Source organism: Pelmatolapia mariae, linkage group LG10_11, assembly GCF_036321145.2.
Source record: "Pelmatolapia mariae isolate MD_Pm_ZW linkage group LG10_11, Pm_UMD_F_2, whole genome shotgun sequence".
Classification (NCBI taxonomy): Eukaryota; Metazoa; Chordata; class Actinopteri; order Cichliformes; family Cichlidae; genus Pelmatolapia; species Pelmatolapia mariae.
The window spans coordinates 42,500,040-42,517,255 of NC_086236.1; the positions used below are offsets into that span (position 1 = coordinate 42,500,040).

Sequence of the window (17,216 nt, forward strand, 5' to 3'; positions counted from 1 at the left end):
GCGTTTACGTTGTAGCACCTTTTTACTGCCAGTAATAGACGACACTGAGCACAGTTGTGGTTAACGTTTTACGATACACTGACCTCTTGCAGTTTGCAGTGGCTGTTTTCCACTCACGCACAATAATGTGTGTCTCCTTTGTTCTGCCTCATCATCACAGGTGGTAACCTTGTGCGTTTGATGGTTACTCAGCTTTTATCTCCCGCTGAAGGACAAAGAGAGATTTCCGTGTGCATGTGTGTGTCTGTCTGTGGTTATGTGTGTGTCTGTGAGATCAGTATATATAAATTAAGTGTTATTATGTCATTTTTCCAAACGGCAAATAAAGATAGTGGACGTCTAGGCTGGCAGACATCATTCTGCAAAGAAGGCTGTCTGCAGAATGTTCACATTAGTGCGGGAGGGAGAGTATTTACAAAGCCACATACCAGTCATAGCAAAAGGGGAAAAAATGTTGCAGTAAACTTGACATTTACAAAACCCAGTCTAGCCTACTGCACAGGTGAACTCATCTAAGCAATATGTGGAAAACAAAGAAAGACAGAAAGAAAAGAAAGAAAAAAATACTTTAAACCAGGGGGCTGATATAAAGATGATTAACAATATCTAAATCCTTTAATCTGCAAATGTTTAAATTAAAGAACCTGTTTCATAAATAACTATAAATTTCAGGCTTTATTTCCAGTCTTGGAATCAAATGTTCACTGTTTCAAAATAAGAGCCTCAGATACTGTGCAAGATTTTCTTTTTGTTCTTGCAGACCACGTCAGGTGCTTTACTTTTAATAATAAATATATTGGCTTTCGTTGGTTAGCTAGCTCCTGCGGTTGTTTCTCTTCTGTCAAACAAAGGGCCGATGTTATTACTGCTGCCACAAACCTAAAATATCTTTCTTAACTTGGCAACAGATTGAAATGTACAGGATTAAGCTCCATTGAAAGTAAAGCAAATTATGTTTATATCAAACAGTTAGAAAATGTCAGTTTACTTGGAACAACACAGACTTATTCAAGCTGACTGACAGTCTGAATATCCAGAAATCTTAATGCCCCAAAATCTCTCTTCAACACAGCCCGGTTCCCCGGGTTAATCCTGACCCCTGACCTTCACACTGTGATGTAACTTCCCTGCTGTTTGTTATTTTCCGTGATGTTATATCCTGTTTCTATATTTTCTTACACCACAGGAAGCAGAGCCAGCTTTGTTGCATCCCTAGGGGCATTCTTCAGTCAGAACCTTCTCCAGACTCAGGCTTTGCCCACGTCACATTCTCTCTCTTCCCACTCTTTCTCTCATTAATGCATACAGTGTTACAGGCCGCGCCCTCAGTCCTGTAACAGACGTGCATTCCCCAGCTGCTCTTATAATTACTTTGCAAACAGCTTTTATCAGTTTCAGTTCAGCACAGTTTACAGCCATGTCACTCTATCGCTGCTGAGCAGGTGCTTTTCTTTTTTGTTATCAGCCGTCATTCGTACGGAAAATTCACTTGGAACGAAAAGAATAACACAGGCAAAAGTTGACATTATAGTGATGGAAACATGTCAAGCTGCTTAATCTGTTCTCTTCCTTTTGCGTGGAATATGAGGTTGACATCTATTTCAGATTTTTCCCAGATCCACATGGATCTGGGAACTGATGTCTGCACCAGTTATGACAATGTAAACCGACCACATGTAACTTCTGGGAATCCGTCCATAAAAGTCAAAATACCATAAATCTTGGAAATTTGGGTGATTTCTACGTCAAGTTTGTGTTCTAGTCCACCTCTGGAATGATTTCAGTGCGACTGCTATTCTTAGAGTGCTGTTTTGTCATCCTCTGCTGCTTTCTCTGGAATCACTATGAACCTGTGCCATTAGCTGTCCTGACTCGTCTGAGGGAGAACATTTAAAGGTTTATTCCACAGTGCTGTCATGTGGTAGTACACAGCACCGTGAAGTTTTCTTGGTAACGCTTTATAATCACCATCACTAACATTATACTTTATTATTAATCACAAATTATAGTTACCTATACATATAAATGTATGCGCTAATAACTGAAATAGGCATATGGTAGAATGAAATAGCTAGGATCTCAGGACCAGGTTCTTGTATTAAAATATATGTGCGATAGAAAGGTGACTGTAGAGTTTTAAGCAAGTTCATAGATTTAGGTTTAGCTCAATTAGCTTCCAAGCTGAAGTTGGGCTTTTATCTCTGACAAAGACAACCTCTACCCACAGAGCTGTGTAACAGTGCAAAGCTCAGCAGCTGAGCTAAATGGGCTCTGTTTGGGATTTGAGAAAACTCACTTGTATGAAATTTAGCAGCAGACCTCAGAAGTAATCACCACAATAACAGCAGGGCAGACATCTATTCTGTTTCCCCCTGTTGGGCCCCAGGAGTTAGTCATCCAACCAATTTAGCAGGTCCAATGATCCAGTGCCAGGCAGACAGAGCGCTCCCACCAGAGCTACACAGATGGAGAGCCAAGCAAATTAGACACGACCTCGGAGTACAAGGCAGGGGTCGTTTTCTCTCGGACACAGAAGAGAAGAACAATTTTCCACACAGGCATGCAACCAGACCTGATTCTCATAACAGTCAACCAAAATAGTTGAGCTGAGATGTTGTTGCTATTCTACAGATTCATTGGGCCATTATACATTTGTACATCTAATGCAAATAAACAAGCCTGTATAAATAATTATTAATAATAATTAATGTTTAATACCTTTAGCATGGCCACAGATCTCTGCACTGCAGCTTCACAGATTGAATTACATAACCTTTAAGCTGATTATAAAATTGACTTGAGGAAGTGTGTCATCTTGTGCATCTCACTGGTTCGCTCCTTTTGCTCCTAAATCAATAGACACTACAGTGTGTGCGGTTGCCTACTCATCCACCCGCTATCAGGTCTGTTACCATAGCAACCTAATGAAGACTAAGAAGGCCTTTTAAAAGTATAACAGCTGAAAATAACGATCGTGGGCAGCTAACCAGCTAGCAGCAACAATCAGTGTGACAAGACTTCAAATGCTGTCTCTGGTTTGGTAGCGACTTAACGGGAAAGAGCTCACGCGTCCCACTTTAAAGGCTTTAGAGTCACCTTCTATCCACCTACTGACTAGCCAGTTGGAGGCCTCTTTGGTACCAGTGGAAGTTACAGACTGGTTAGATATTTGACTTACTATTGTAGTTAATGAAGATTCATTTGAAACATGTACAATAGGCCTTAACCCCCCCCCCCCCCCCCCCCCCCCCCCTAAGTTAAGTGATGAATAATTTGAATTGTTGTACAGTTTTCCTGCTGGGGCAGGAGGTGGGTTTCCTCAGGCTCAGCAGGATATAAGCAGAAAGAGTAGTCATCCATTCATCAGCATTTTCTTTCTTATTTTAATGTCTATTTTTGTGTGTCCTTCTCTGTTGTACTCCCCCTCCCCTTTCATTCCTGCTGTCCATTGTTCTGGAGACTTAAACTGCTGCAGATGTTTCTAAAAAAAAACATGGGAAACTTTCTCTCTCTCTTTTTTTAACAATACTGCCATTTCTTTTTCAGTCACTCTCCTAAAAACAACAAAATGACTGCTTTATATTTGCACCTCACAGTCTCTTGGAGATCTGATGAATATATAGGTTTTATTCAGGGGTTGCATCCCAAACTGCTTTCTCAAGTGCAGATTTTGCATCTGCATTTTCCATTCAGATATATGCGGCATATAAACATATAATATAATAAAAGCCCTATGAATTAAAAATTAGCGGTGTCATGCAAAGTGCTTTAGCAAATAGAAGAAAGCTTTCCAAATGAAGTATCCCTGCACTTAATGAAAACCTTTTAGAACAGGTTTCTGTATCTTATACTCAAAATCTCATATTTTTTTGCCACATTTATCAATAACATCACTATTGCATAACACGGATTCCATGTATTACAGTGTAAATGGACTGGTTCTTATATAGCCCCCATTCACAGAGCAATTTGGGGTTGTTGTGCTAGTATCTTGCCCAAGAATATTTGGCATGCAGACTAGGGGAAGCCAGGAATCGAACCACCAACCTTCCAATCAGTAGATGACCTGCTCTACCGCCTGAGCTACAGCCGCCCTTGTACGAGTCAGCTATGTATGTACGAGTTGTGGTGATAGGGAGTAAAACTGACACAGAACTCTCTGCTATAGTTTCAGCAGATCCAGCAGTCTTTGGATCCTGACATAAAAACAGAATCTGTATCTGTATAAGCAAAGGAGTTACATGGAGTTAAGCATCCCAGGTATTCCATGTGTGGCTGCATCCCTGTGTGTAGGCATCACAGCCCAGTTCTACAAACTTGTTACATTGCAGCGCTTCAGTTTTACCCTAGAAATACTGCCACTAAATGGAAGACCACAGCAGCTCAGAGACCAGGCTTCTGATTGAAATTACAATCTATATACTAGATAGTAATCTGGTGAATTAGCATGCTAACCAGTTACCAAATGCCACTTTGTACCAACATTTTTTTCCAATATGAGAGGAAAAGTAGCAATTTTGAGATTCTGTTTTTCTTTTTTACAGTCTAGTCCCTGTTAAAGATAGCCAGGGAATAAAACAGTAAACACAGTGAGCTCACTACTGTGCTAGTCTGATGTGATTAGCCATATCCATGTCCAAATGCTAATTCAGCACGCTTCAGTTTTGGAAACCAAGATACCAGTGAAAGTTAATTACAATACAAATGATTCCAACTACATTGCATTGATAGCTGTATCTGTTCTCCAAGGTGTTATAGTCATTTATACCACCCAGGCATTCGTGAAAAACTGGATTTACAAGGTTGAATTAGAAGATACAGTTAAGCTAATTAGCTAATTGTATTCTTAATTATTCACCACAGTGCTACAATGTTAGATGTAAATAGCTGATGGAAAACTAAATAGTAGTATTTTGAAGGATAGGGTAGTTAGGTTGCTTACTATATAACAAGCTGTACCCCATAACTAGCCACAGAGGTATCATTAGGCTAATCATCAGAACAGCAGCACTGCCAAAGTTTACCACAGATAAAAGTGCAGCCAAAGGTTAGTGCTGTTTAAATGGGACCATTTGCTATGAAGTTAGTGTCCCTGCATAGTTTCACTTATTTTTAACAAGTAATTAGGATCTTAGGCTTAATGTCCACAGAGAAATTGATAGTTGAAATTATTAGTTTATTACATCAGTTCTTTATTTTTAATAGTTTCCAGGATACCGTGAGCCACAGGGTTTAAAATATAGCTTGCCTATTTTAAATAAGGAATACAGAACTATATTCTGCTGAAAGGACAAAGAGCCTCAGACAGTGTGGTACAGGATTGGTTGAAGAAATAAAACTGCTACTTCATCATTTTATCACAAATTGCAAAATAACAGCAACGTCTTTTAGAGTAATATTTTTTTTAGACTTTTAAGAAACAATGACTAAATGAATTTGTCGATTTTGTTCATTAACTGTAGGTTTTCCTCAAAATGGTCAGTGTGTAAGAAAGGAACGGAAATTATAGAGAACACAGCTAAAACAATATTTCAAGCAACAATTTTCGACTTCATTTAAAAAGAAAAATTCAACATCTCGTGGCATATTTGGTGAGAAAACTTGGGAAAATGTACCTCCTCACTTGTGAGACAACTATTGTTTCTCATCAAGTTGTCATTAAGCTACCAGAGTTATCAGGTTTTCACAGCAAGCCACATCTTAAAATCCACACATTTATTTTTGTTAGTCTTCTCCATTCAAGATTCCGTCTACACAGGCAACTGGTGCAGTGCTGCTGCTTGTGATTTCAATAAGGGGCAGCTATTGGGGCAGTTTAGGTATAGTTTGGGTTTTACTGTAAAAATATTTTATCCGTAATCGTTCATAATGTACACTTTAGGAAGAATGGGCTGATTATATGTTGTTTGCTTCAGGGCTCAGAACATCCAGCTGATTTTATGTGAATAAAAACATTGTGCCTCAATTTGGGGGGGTTTGCTAGTACACTTTCATCTTGTATTCCATGTATACTATTTACTTACTGCACAGAGTGTGAGTGTTGACCGATTTATCTGCAGGCCGACAGTATCGGCCGATATTAACTATATAACAATCAAACAATCAAATTAAAAAAGTAAAGAAGAGGCAGGAGAAACACCCTTGAACCATGTTGAGTTTGCATAGTTTATCCACCAGATGATATTCTGCAAATTCCCTGTTGGCAATGCAGATGTTTGGAACACCGCAAACACAAAAAAACACAAAACAGCATCGACAGATTTATGAGAATATCTGATTTTTAAATTGCCAAATATCGATACTGGTATCAATCCTTGAAATTCTACATTCGCCATGCTTATTAGACCATGTATTATTCTGTGCAACAGCTATGGTGACATCTGAACAGCAAACCAATCCACAGACATCAGTGTCTTAAAAAAAAGATAAACGTAGCTAGCTAACATTTATATTACCATCTGCAGTATATTCCTCCTTCTGGACAAAAATTGCTTGCTGCTTCCTCCTCTTCTGCTACGCAGCAAAGATTGCAAATACTGAGAATGAGAAGTGCGCATCATTCTCCACTCGACTTTTTGACAGCTCCAGGTCCACCACACAGGTATTTCTTGTGCATTGCATGTAGTCGTACATGTCAGTGTGAATGTAAGCATGAGAAGAATGGCACGTATGAGACAGCAATAGACAAAAAGAAATCTGGCCTCAAGATGTTGCAGCATTAGATTTCCTGTTTACATCCCTCAAGGAATTAAGAACTGTAGTTACCAAGCTGCACGTCTCTATCTGGAATTGATCGGTGTATAAAAAACTGAATGGATGCTTCAAATGGAGGATTCATGCAGACCACTGTAGCGTTGGCCAATTTTACCCAGTTGTGATTACGGTTATTTGACTTTCTCTTTCCATTTTAACATTTTATTATACTGCACCTCACATTTCTGCACCCCCCACCATTATCATATACCTACACACAGAGCACAGTGTATTTGATTGAGAGTACTGTGTGTGTGTGTGTGTGTGTGTGTGTGTGTGTGTGTGTGTGTGTGTGTGTGTGTGTGTGTGTGTGTGTGTGTGTGTGTGTGATTTTTTACCCATGTGCATGTGTCTGCTGTGCATGCAGCCAGAAATCTCATCAATGGCTCTATGATTTTGCGGAATGTTACTATGGTAACTGCAGTGGAATTGCCTCATAAGAGAGAGCTGGTCATGTGTAGGTTGAAATAATGCTGAGCATGAAGAGCATTTAAATAATGGAAAAACAAGGTGCAAGAGAAAGGTGAGGAGTTTATGAATCAAAGAGGAAAAAGATGAAAGACTCTATAAGATTCATATCTATACTATAAATATTTACTGAATATGTATTCTCTCCTTTCACTGTCTCATAAACATGTTCATACAGTTTGATTGCAACCTTTGTTTTACAAAGAAATGATTTTGTCCACCTGGGAAGTGATCAGAAACTCTCTTCAGCAAAGCTGAAAGGACTGTAAATTATGAATGTGAATCCAAGCCGTAGTCAACCAGATGTGCATAGACTTTACTTCAATCTGAATGACTGTGCTCATTTTGAATGATAGTTCATTTGGTGTTTAAAGAATGCTGCAGCTGCTGTCTCCCTCTCCCTACAACAACTAAAATAAATCAACTGATGAAGTAGAAGTCAATTTCTGAAGTCATATTCAACAGTAAAAGTGTCTTTGATGCTCTCACTTGAACTTTTTGTGCCTGCGTGGCTTCTCTCCAAGCGCACCAGTTTCCTCAAACAATCCAAAGACATGCATGTTAGATTAATTGGTGATCCTAACGGCGGAGGTGAGGATGTGATCGTGAAGGTCTGAGTGTTAGTATCTGGACCGACACCATGTCCAACACACAGCCCACCTCTTACCCAGTGTCAGTGATTAAGCCAAGCCCCCATTGTGTCTTGGAACCACTTAATCCCTGTGTTTACATTGAGGCTGAAATTGGATGTCACTACATTACCTTCAAGGTTTTCCATGTGTAGTAATTAGAAACCAAGATAAGATCCTTACCCTGTTTGCTTAACCTGCATTCTACTTTCAAACTGATTATCATAAAAAGACATCTAGGATGAAAACCTGAAAAATTTCAACTACTACAGGTCACTGCTAGAGTTTAAACGTCTTAAAATCCAGCAAAAATCACTAACGTTGGCCTGGATCCACTATCCAGGACCACTATCCATCTTCCACACAGTAGATAATCTGCTCATGAAAGTGGCTTCCGTGGGTTCCTAGGCATGCTTGGAACTACATCTTACATTAAAGCTTAGAAGAAGCCCAAAACTCAAATTGGACCATCTATTAGCCTATCTAACACAAGAGTGTAGGCTTTTTTTGGAGGACATATTATGAGGACTTAGCACCCCCCCCAGCCTGAAATGCAAGAAATCAGCTTTTCCATTGTCTGACGTTCTGAAGAGCACACTGAAGGATGCAGCAGCCTTGAGAAGCTCTGACACGTGTCCTGTCACTCAGCAGTGCCTACTCGTTTTAATGTCAGCTGCTGTCAATCCTTTATGCACATTGCAGTACATATACATAGACATCTATCTGATTTGTTGTCCTAAGGATTGCCAGGCCTTTAGATCGGAGTTTTAGTCCCCTTTGTGTATTTTTACCAAGGATAGCGAAAATCACTTTTCAATAACACTAATTTATTAATGGTAATGTTATCCGCAAGAATGGCTATCCATTGTAGAAGTAGCCAGTTTTGGTTTTTCTCTCCTTGAAGAACTTTTTGGTCATTAAAAAAAAGACCACATGAAGATCAAACCACCACAAAACGTAGAACCAGTGGTCCAGAACAAAACACATACAGGCTTCAGCTGAAAATCCATGTCATCATCAAGTGGGTTGCCAGGAGCATCCTCGGTTGGCTAAGCATGTCATCAGGACTGGCAGAGTGGTTTCATGGCTGCAGCGGTGTGTGGGGTGGGTGGGCTGTGTGAGCGTATATGTACGCACTGGAAATAGAGTGTATAATAGCAGGTGACAGGGCACAGTGGGTCACTAATTACAGATTTGTAAGTGTGTATGTGTCTGTGTGTGTACGCAGGCTGGTGTTAGAGCAGCAGACAGGGTCACGGCTGTGGATTTCATTAGGTGAAGTGCTTGGCGACAGACTCTGGTGTAACCGCTCCGAGGGTCCGTTGCTGACATTCGGTCAGTGTGGTAATTGGCACTAAGTCAGAGTTTTTGAAAGTTATTCAACCAAAACCTTTGTTCAGCTTCACCTGCTTCAAAGAAGAAAAATGAAAAATCACGTGTCCGTCATTTCCTTTCATTTAATTTTAAAGGCCTTGAATTTCTTTCTTTCTATGAATCATCTAATAAAAGAGACTGCACCATTGCACACTGAAGAAACCACCTGAAAGTAAGCACTGCTTCATTTTTATTTCCAAATAGTGTCAAAATTATAACAAAAGACTTGGTGTAGAAACAAATAGCTTAATGTTTCATATTCTGTACAAGCTTTGCAGCCACATTTGGTTACATTAGCAGCATCTCTCTATGGTAGATGTTACACCTTCACAGTGTAACATCTACCATATGTGATAGGTTGCAGTGAAATTCTCTAAAGACGCACAATTCCCAGTATATATACTGTATGAATGCCAATGTTATTTCCATTACCTGCTGCTGGATTCATGTTCCCTTAAATATTAATTGTAAAACTTCTGATCTTGTTTGCAACATTGAACATGATATAAGTCTGAATGCATCCAGTCTCACTGAGGCCTGAAATTATAATGGACATCTTGCTGTTGCATCTTTATTACGTAGCTCAGTAAAAGACACGATTCTTTTGGAGAGTTGCTTTGAAGAAGGGGAACACGTCTGCAACCAGTTGTAGTCAGCTGCCATCTTCAAAGCAACTTTGGCCCATCAAAATGAGATAAAAATGGCATTAAGACGGAGTCAGTTTGCAGCTCAATGAAGTTAAGTTGAATCAAGTCAGCCTGCAATCTGTTCGGAACTGACAGAGTCACAGATTGCGAGTTAAAGCCTTGCAGAAATGTAAATGAATGGATTCTTATAACTGTATATACTATACAGCCTCAGCGATTCTCACAGGAACCACTGAAGTTTAAGAAAACTCTGACCTAGTGCAACATTTTTCACTTGAAGTTCATTTCCTGGTTGAGTAAGTGTAAAAAACAAAATCACATGATCTTAATATCAGGGAAGGACTGCAGCGAACTCCATTCATGTTGTGGTAAAGCACTGTTACCAGTTTGTCTGGTGCTTTGAGTTATATTGAAAACTAATTACATCTTCATCAGCTTAGTTGCACTAAACTGTGACAGTAAACGCAGTGAACATGTCTGCCTCGCATCTTAAGAATGTAGCTCAAAGTGCAGCTGGGCTTAGGACCACCTTTAGTGCTGCTTGCATAGCTGCTGTTTTTTAGAGCAGTTGGAAAGAAAAAGAAAATGAATTTGTGGTGTCTGACCATGTTGGAAATACAGTGTTTATATTGGCCACTCGGAGAGAAAAAGCCAGCTGTAATATCATGAGGCAAGACGTGATAATTGTTTAGATATGGGGACATTCTCTCGCCGTAGGCCTTCGTACCGCTGCGTTTGGTTGCTCACAGAAAAGCTAGAGAAACAGCTGTGTGACAAACAAAAAGGAGAGAAGTTCAAACCCTGCATACTATTTGACACCGCTGTAAAGTTTTTGACCATTTAGTCCTGTTTAACTTTTGTCAGAATTCATACTTTGGGATTATAGCGCGCATGTTGTATGTGCTAACATGTCCCCGGCCCACATTTTCAGTCCACTGCAGTTCTTTGTTGTGCCCTACGTGTTAGCAGAAGTCGTTTAATAAAAAGTAAACAAAGGCGATTGTATAAGTGTCATCAGTCACATGGTACTCAAGCAGTTGATTATGACCGTAGCACCCCAAGCATCAGGGCACTTTTCATCGCCATGTTTACTGAAGAGAAGTGGTAGCTGTTCTATAGCGCCTGCCTGGTTATTGTACCATGATTTAGAGCACGGCTGCAGCTCAGATAATTCAGCACTCACTTAACTTATCACTTCTCAAATAGCCTTGCTTACACTGGGGATATTTTTCCTTGGTGACGGCCTTAGTCAAACCTTGATATGACCTGAACTTGCTGGTGGGTGGGACTGCAAAGAAGTCACCTTCTCTTTTTTGCTTCTCATTTCTCTCTGAGATTGCAGTATTCAGCTAAGTACTGTGAACGAGCTGTTCGTCGTGACGTAAAAAAAGAGGCTTTCATTTCCTATGGTTTCCTAAAACATGCTTTTATTCATGGTGGTTTTGAGGACATAAGTGACTCATTTCCTTTTCAGAGTGCAGGCCAAGGCAGGCCTAACAGCACATCGCACAGAGCTGAATATATACTGTACACAAATGTACACAGCCTCAACACATGAATTCCAAAGCATATGCAGTCACCATATCTTGGTACTTCTAAATATACTTTGATTGCATTCATACTGAAAAATATGCCTGTGCATATATTGTACACTCACATACACACTGACACTAGAGTTACTGTAATGAGAGCGCAATCTCTCTGAGATTAGGAACAAGCACTTCCTGTTTGTGTCACCAAAAGGGCAGATAAGACCACTTCACAGCTGTATTTGTTAGTATTTCCATGCCTTACTGAGTCTCCAGTGCAGTAAGAAAGAAAATAAATAAGGCGTCATCGAGAAATAATATCATAATTGAATGCAGACAAAACAAAAGTGGCATTATATAACACGATTGTGCTTGGGAGTGGACATTTTAAGAAGAAACAGTGTGCTTGGGTATTTGAATGACCCAGCTGTTAAGCATTTTGATTTTATATAGCCTAACTAGGAAACAGTGAAATACTGGGTGATTTCAAGACACATAAAAGAATAAAGTAAATACACAAATAAACATCAGCTCCCTGAGAAGTTTCATGATCTTCTTAGCCAGCAATTGCTCAACACGAAATCTGATGAGCAGCTTTTATGAGCGCCGTCGCTTTTACTGTCTTAAAAGTAATACAATGGTCCATTTGCTCTAGCTCAAATAAAGGCCCAAAGTTAATGAATCATCATTGTTGCTATTTTAAGTAAACGTTCGCATTTTACATGAACATTTCAGCTCAGAGCCTGCAGATGGGGATCGTAAAGCTTTAACCTCTTTATAAAGATCTGGACCGCAAACACTGATATCACTAGTTCCAGGAAGACAATAGAGAAATTGTCTTTCTCGAGAGGTTATGAATCTGAACGATGTTTGTTAAGCAGATCAGTCTCCAAATCATTTGACTGTACTGCCTTTTCCTTCCAGCGCATCTAAGCCCAGTTAAGTGTGTTTGCGGAGATTTTATAGAGTAATTAAATCCATGTACTTTTGGTGCTGTGTGCACTCAGGGTCCACAGAGCTATTTTTATTTTCCATGGAAAGTTCCATTAGTTTTAAAAAAGGAGTGATCAACGTAACGTCTGAGGGGTTTGCTTACATTTTTGCTTCATATCAGGCGAAGCTACTAAAGGAGACAGCAGCTAGCTCATCTGTGTAGCTGATAGTCCAAATATGAACTTGTGCTTTATAAAGAAAAACAGACACATTTGATCGTACCAGTTGATGACACAGCACAGGTCTAAACTGAGCAACTCTTCAGTGGAAAAATGTATGCAACAGTCGCCCTTGCAAAACTTTTTTTCATTGAATGTCTCACACTAATAGACATTTGTTCTTCGTGGATGTGTAACATGACTCATGGAGTTATGGGAAAATACAAAGATGGTTACAGTGGTTAACGCTAAAAGCACTAGAAAATACATTATTACTTTTGTCACATCTCAAAATCAAGCTTGCTGTCTTCTCTGTGTTCCCAGCTGTGAGCTGAGTGATTGACAGGACCGACGACATGGGGAAGCAGAACAGCAAGCTCCGCCCTGAGGTGATGCAGGACCTGCTGGAGAGCACCGACTTCACCGAGCACGAGATCCAGGAGTGGTACAAGGGCTTCCTCAGGGACTGCCCCAGCGGGAACCTCTCCATGGAGGAGTTCAAGAAGATCTACGGTAACTTCTTCCCCTACGGAGATGCTTCAAAGTTCGCCGAACACGTCTTTCGCACGTTCGACGCTAACGGGGATGGGACAATAGACTTTCGGGAGTTTATCATCGCGCTGAGTGTGACGTCGCGCGGCAAGCTGGAGCAGAAGCTGAAATGGGCCTTCAGTATGTACGACCTGGACGGGAACGGGTACATCAGTAAAGCTGAGATGCTGGAGATTGTGCAGGTGAGTCTTCTGTGTAGATTGTGGAAAAGTGTCTAAAATACAGAAAATTTCCTACCAGGCAGAACATCGCACATCACTGTGGCCTCCAGCACTCTTCATGAGCAGACAAAGGACGTTCATACAGACATGGTGCTGGATGTGACTCCACATTGACATGATTTCTGAGAGCTACGTCATTCAGGCCCTTATTTATTGCCAGCATTAAAATGTCAGTGTATTTAAAAGGTACACTTGGATTGATTGGAAACATTCATTGTGCTGCCAAGTAAAAGCAGTTTTGGAAACAGTCAGAGATTAATTAGCTCAGCGCCATCTTATATATGGCTTGTAGCCCTGTCATGATAGGAGAAGAGCAGATTTTCCCTCTGCTCCACACCTTTTACAGGAAATGGAACTCGGGCTCAGCCTAATCCACACTGGCTACATCGCTTTCAGTATCCTTTTGGCTTGCAGGTTCTATTATTTCTTGCCCTGTCATGTTTGACTGCATGTTTCACCAGAATAAGCTACAGTGCTGGGCAGATTAGGAGGCACGTCTGTATTAAATCACACTGCTTGCTCACCTGTTGTTATTTATTAAGATAATGAAGGCAGACTAAAAAGCACAGCACACTATGCAGACTTTCAAACGTCCAAGAAAGAAAAGAAAAGAAAAGAAACAGATGAAATTCAATACAAACTCTGATCATTTTTGAAATAAGCTACATTTTGTTTTTCTGTGAAAAATTCAACAGCTGCTTTCTGATCCATGTAGCCAGGTACAGCTCACCTTTAAGACAGAAAAGCAGGATAAAAGCCGAGCGTGGGTGGCATTTCCTGCAAAAGCCTTTCGTGTAAACAGACTATTTCATGTACACACGCACAAACACAGTTTATATTTGACTTCCTTCACAATTACATGCCGGCCAGTCTCTCCCACTGCAGTTTCACTCAAATTACTCTCATCAGATCTTCAGTATGTGAGCCATTTTCAAAACAGGCCATTTATGTTGTGTATCCTGATAATGAGGGGAAGGCGGGATGGAGGAAGAACAGGAAGCAATGAGAAGAAGCAATTATTTTTTACAGATTAACCCAAAAGGAATGCAGTGTGTGTGCATATGTGACTATACATCTTTGTGTGTTACTATGGCTCTATATGGCTGAGGAGGAGGTGACTAAAAGGAATTAAGCAGTGATATATTGGTGGATAATTGTAATGAAATAAAAACTGATACGTGCTAACACGGTCTGAATAGTTTAAGGCACAAGGCAGCTTGATGATATTTGTGTTTGGGGTGGTCTCTATGAGTCATCCCATCCAGCGTGCTGTGGATTAACTCTTTGTTGCCCTAAAAATGTTCATTCTGGCATCTATAATAATAAGTGCTGTGAATATAATTGATTTTGTTTTCACCAATGCATGGTGGCTTTACTTTTACTTTCTCTCAGCACAATCTGAACCACCGTTTACATGACAATGCCTTAAACCTCAGCTAGCCAGGCTGTGTTGCTTCACCTATCATTGCTTCAAGGCTAAATTAGTCCCATTACTTTAAGACCACTATGAGTCAGACTTCACACTGTCACTTCTTTCTACACACTGACGCCATAAACCCTCTGCCCATTTTCCAGTAAAAGGTGGCACTGTTCACAAGGACAAAAGAACAGAAAGCAGTGACTCAGATGCTCGCGTCTATTCAGCTGATGTGAATATGAATGAATTTTGAAGGAACACGTGTGAGTGCAAGTATGTTGCAAATGGTAACGCTTTAAGAAGTGCATGATTATGAAGAACTCTGTGCCATCTTAACTTCTTGGTGTCACGTGCAGACGTGCACGCTATGTTCATCTATTTTCGTCTTTGGCTTGTGGTCTGGTTTAGGGCCCCTTGCCTCTGCAGAGAAGAAGCTTGCTTTAATTCAGTTCAATTCAACTTAATTTAACCTCCTAAGACCCGAACTCTTCCACGGCATGCATTTTTAATTTTGATATTTGGTCACATTGGAGCCCGATGAATGTAAAAACAAAGAATTAACAGGTTTTTTTTTTTTTTACCTTATTTTTGTTTTTATGAAAAATAAGAGCCACATATGAGAATATTTGTTTAAAGTTTTGATAGAACAGTAGCAGTATAATGTCCTCGTAAGTGGATATCAGGCCCTTGTGGAGCAAAATTGAGTATTTTGGTCTAAATAACCCAAAATGTGATGTCCACATATGTGGACGCCAGGTCCTAGGAGGTTAAATACGCCAATGCACAATTTTATATTGTAAAATAAAACCATACAATATTAGAACGAAACCCCAACAATAAGACAATGAACAAGCACTTGGTGAGAGTGGGAAGGAAGAACTCCCATTTAACAGGAAGAAACCTCAGTCAGGCTCAGGGAGGGGCAGCCATGTGCCGTGACCAGTTGAGGGGAAAGAGGAGAGATATTAGACAAAATACAAATCATAAGAGAGTAAGCCAGAGTTTAATAACTGCTGAAAATTACATGTATGAACACATAGGTGAGGTGAGGGACAAAGAAACACTCGGCAAAAGCATAAGCCCCCAGCAGGCTAGGCCTATTTCATCTTAACTAAGGGAGGATTCAGGGAAACCTTAAGCCTTAACTATAACCTTCATCAAAGAGGAAAGTTTTAAGCCTAAGCTTAAAGGTAGGCTGGGTGTCTGTCTCCCAAATCCAAACTGGGAGCTGGTTCCACAGAAGAGAGGTCTGGAAGCCCCAGGCTCTGCCTCTGATTTTGAAAACGTTATTTTAGAGAAAAGTTTCCAGACAGACCTTTAAAAGGAATTGCTAAAGTTAAAAAAGAATCCTTGAATCTGACTAAAGCCTTCAGATTAGTGTGATCACAGTCACACGCTGCTTCCAGTAGAATCAGACAGCAGATCCGACAGGTGACTCATAAAGGTAAATGCATTCATTTTCTCCTGTGTATCTGTGTCCTGGTGATAATGGTGAAAGGTTAACAGTAGTAGCCCTGCATCCAATTGCCTGTAGACCTTTCTGGTTCCTTGATATTTCCTTGTAGCACCACCAGCACCAGCTCCCATGTGTTGCTTGGTTTATTATATACATTATTGTCTAGCTCAGAATGAATTGCAATCACCTTGTTGGTCCAATGACTGAATCTAGCACCATTATCACGTTTTAAATGTGCTTTACCAAATACCTCTAAAGATAAGACAGTGTCTTCAACCTCACATGTACAAATGGTGGCGTAGTAATGGACAAAACTAGCTAGACGTATGTTAAACATGCTGAACATCATCCAAACAGAGCCTTGTTCACCCAAGTACAATAATCACACGAGCTCTTCTGTCTTCTTTTGTGATAATTCATATTCTCCTCTATATTCATGTGAGAATATCTTATCTTAATATCACTTGCCAGTGCTTCACTCTAAGGACCCTGTCTGTCCCCCCACTGTGGTCTTCATATTTCCCATGCACTCTTGCCTCCGTTCACCATTGTGCCTGGGAGCTCCAGCTTTTCCCAGCTAGCTAATGCTCTCTCCTGCAGAGAGTGTGTAAATGCTGGTGATGATCATAATTAGCTTTGCTGTGAGAGTAATTGAATTGGATGGATCACCGCCAGCCCGGATCATCCTTTTCAGATAATGACAAAATCTGAACTCTGTCTCATCAATAGTTGATATCTACCCTCTTTCTACCTTTCATCTGAAACGAGGTGCCTTCAGCAGAGCAGACGAGCACAGAGGGACATCCATTGTCTCCACTGGCGAAAAAGAAGATGGCAGAGAGCATTCATGCTAGTAATTTAAGGGACTGAACAGAATAGCGGGGTAGATGAATAGACGGCTGCTCGGGCGGATAAAGTCGCCGTGGGAAACATATTCAGCTATGGTGTGAGGGTGATACGAAAGACTCTGTGTTTTGTTTGTGTAGCTACTGCTGACCAACTCAAACGGTGCTCAGCCG

The 17,216-nt window shown here is 40.4% G+C and overlaps 1 protein-coding gene across 2 annotated transcripts in view; it reads left to right on the plus strand.

Annotated features, from left to right (window-relative positions):
• Positions 1 to 17,216, plus strand: part of LOC134635718 (neurocalcin-delta A) — a 63,691-nt gene that overhangs the window by 35,859 nt on the left and 10,616 nt on the right. For both annotated transcript variants that reach the window (XM_063485198.1, XM_063485197.1), the window contains one exon: positions 12,876 to 13,285. In XM_063485198.1, the coding sequence (XP_063341268.1) occupies positions 12,908 to 13,285 (378 nt within the window). In that variant the 5' untranslated portion in view covers positions 12,876 to 12,907. The remainder of the gene's footprint in view (positions 1 to 12,875; positions 13,286 to 17,216) is intronic.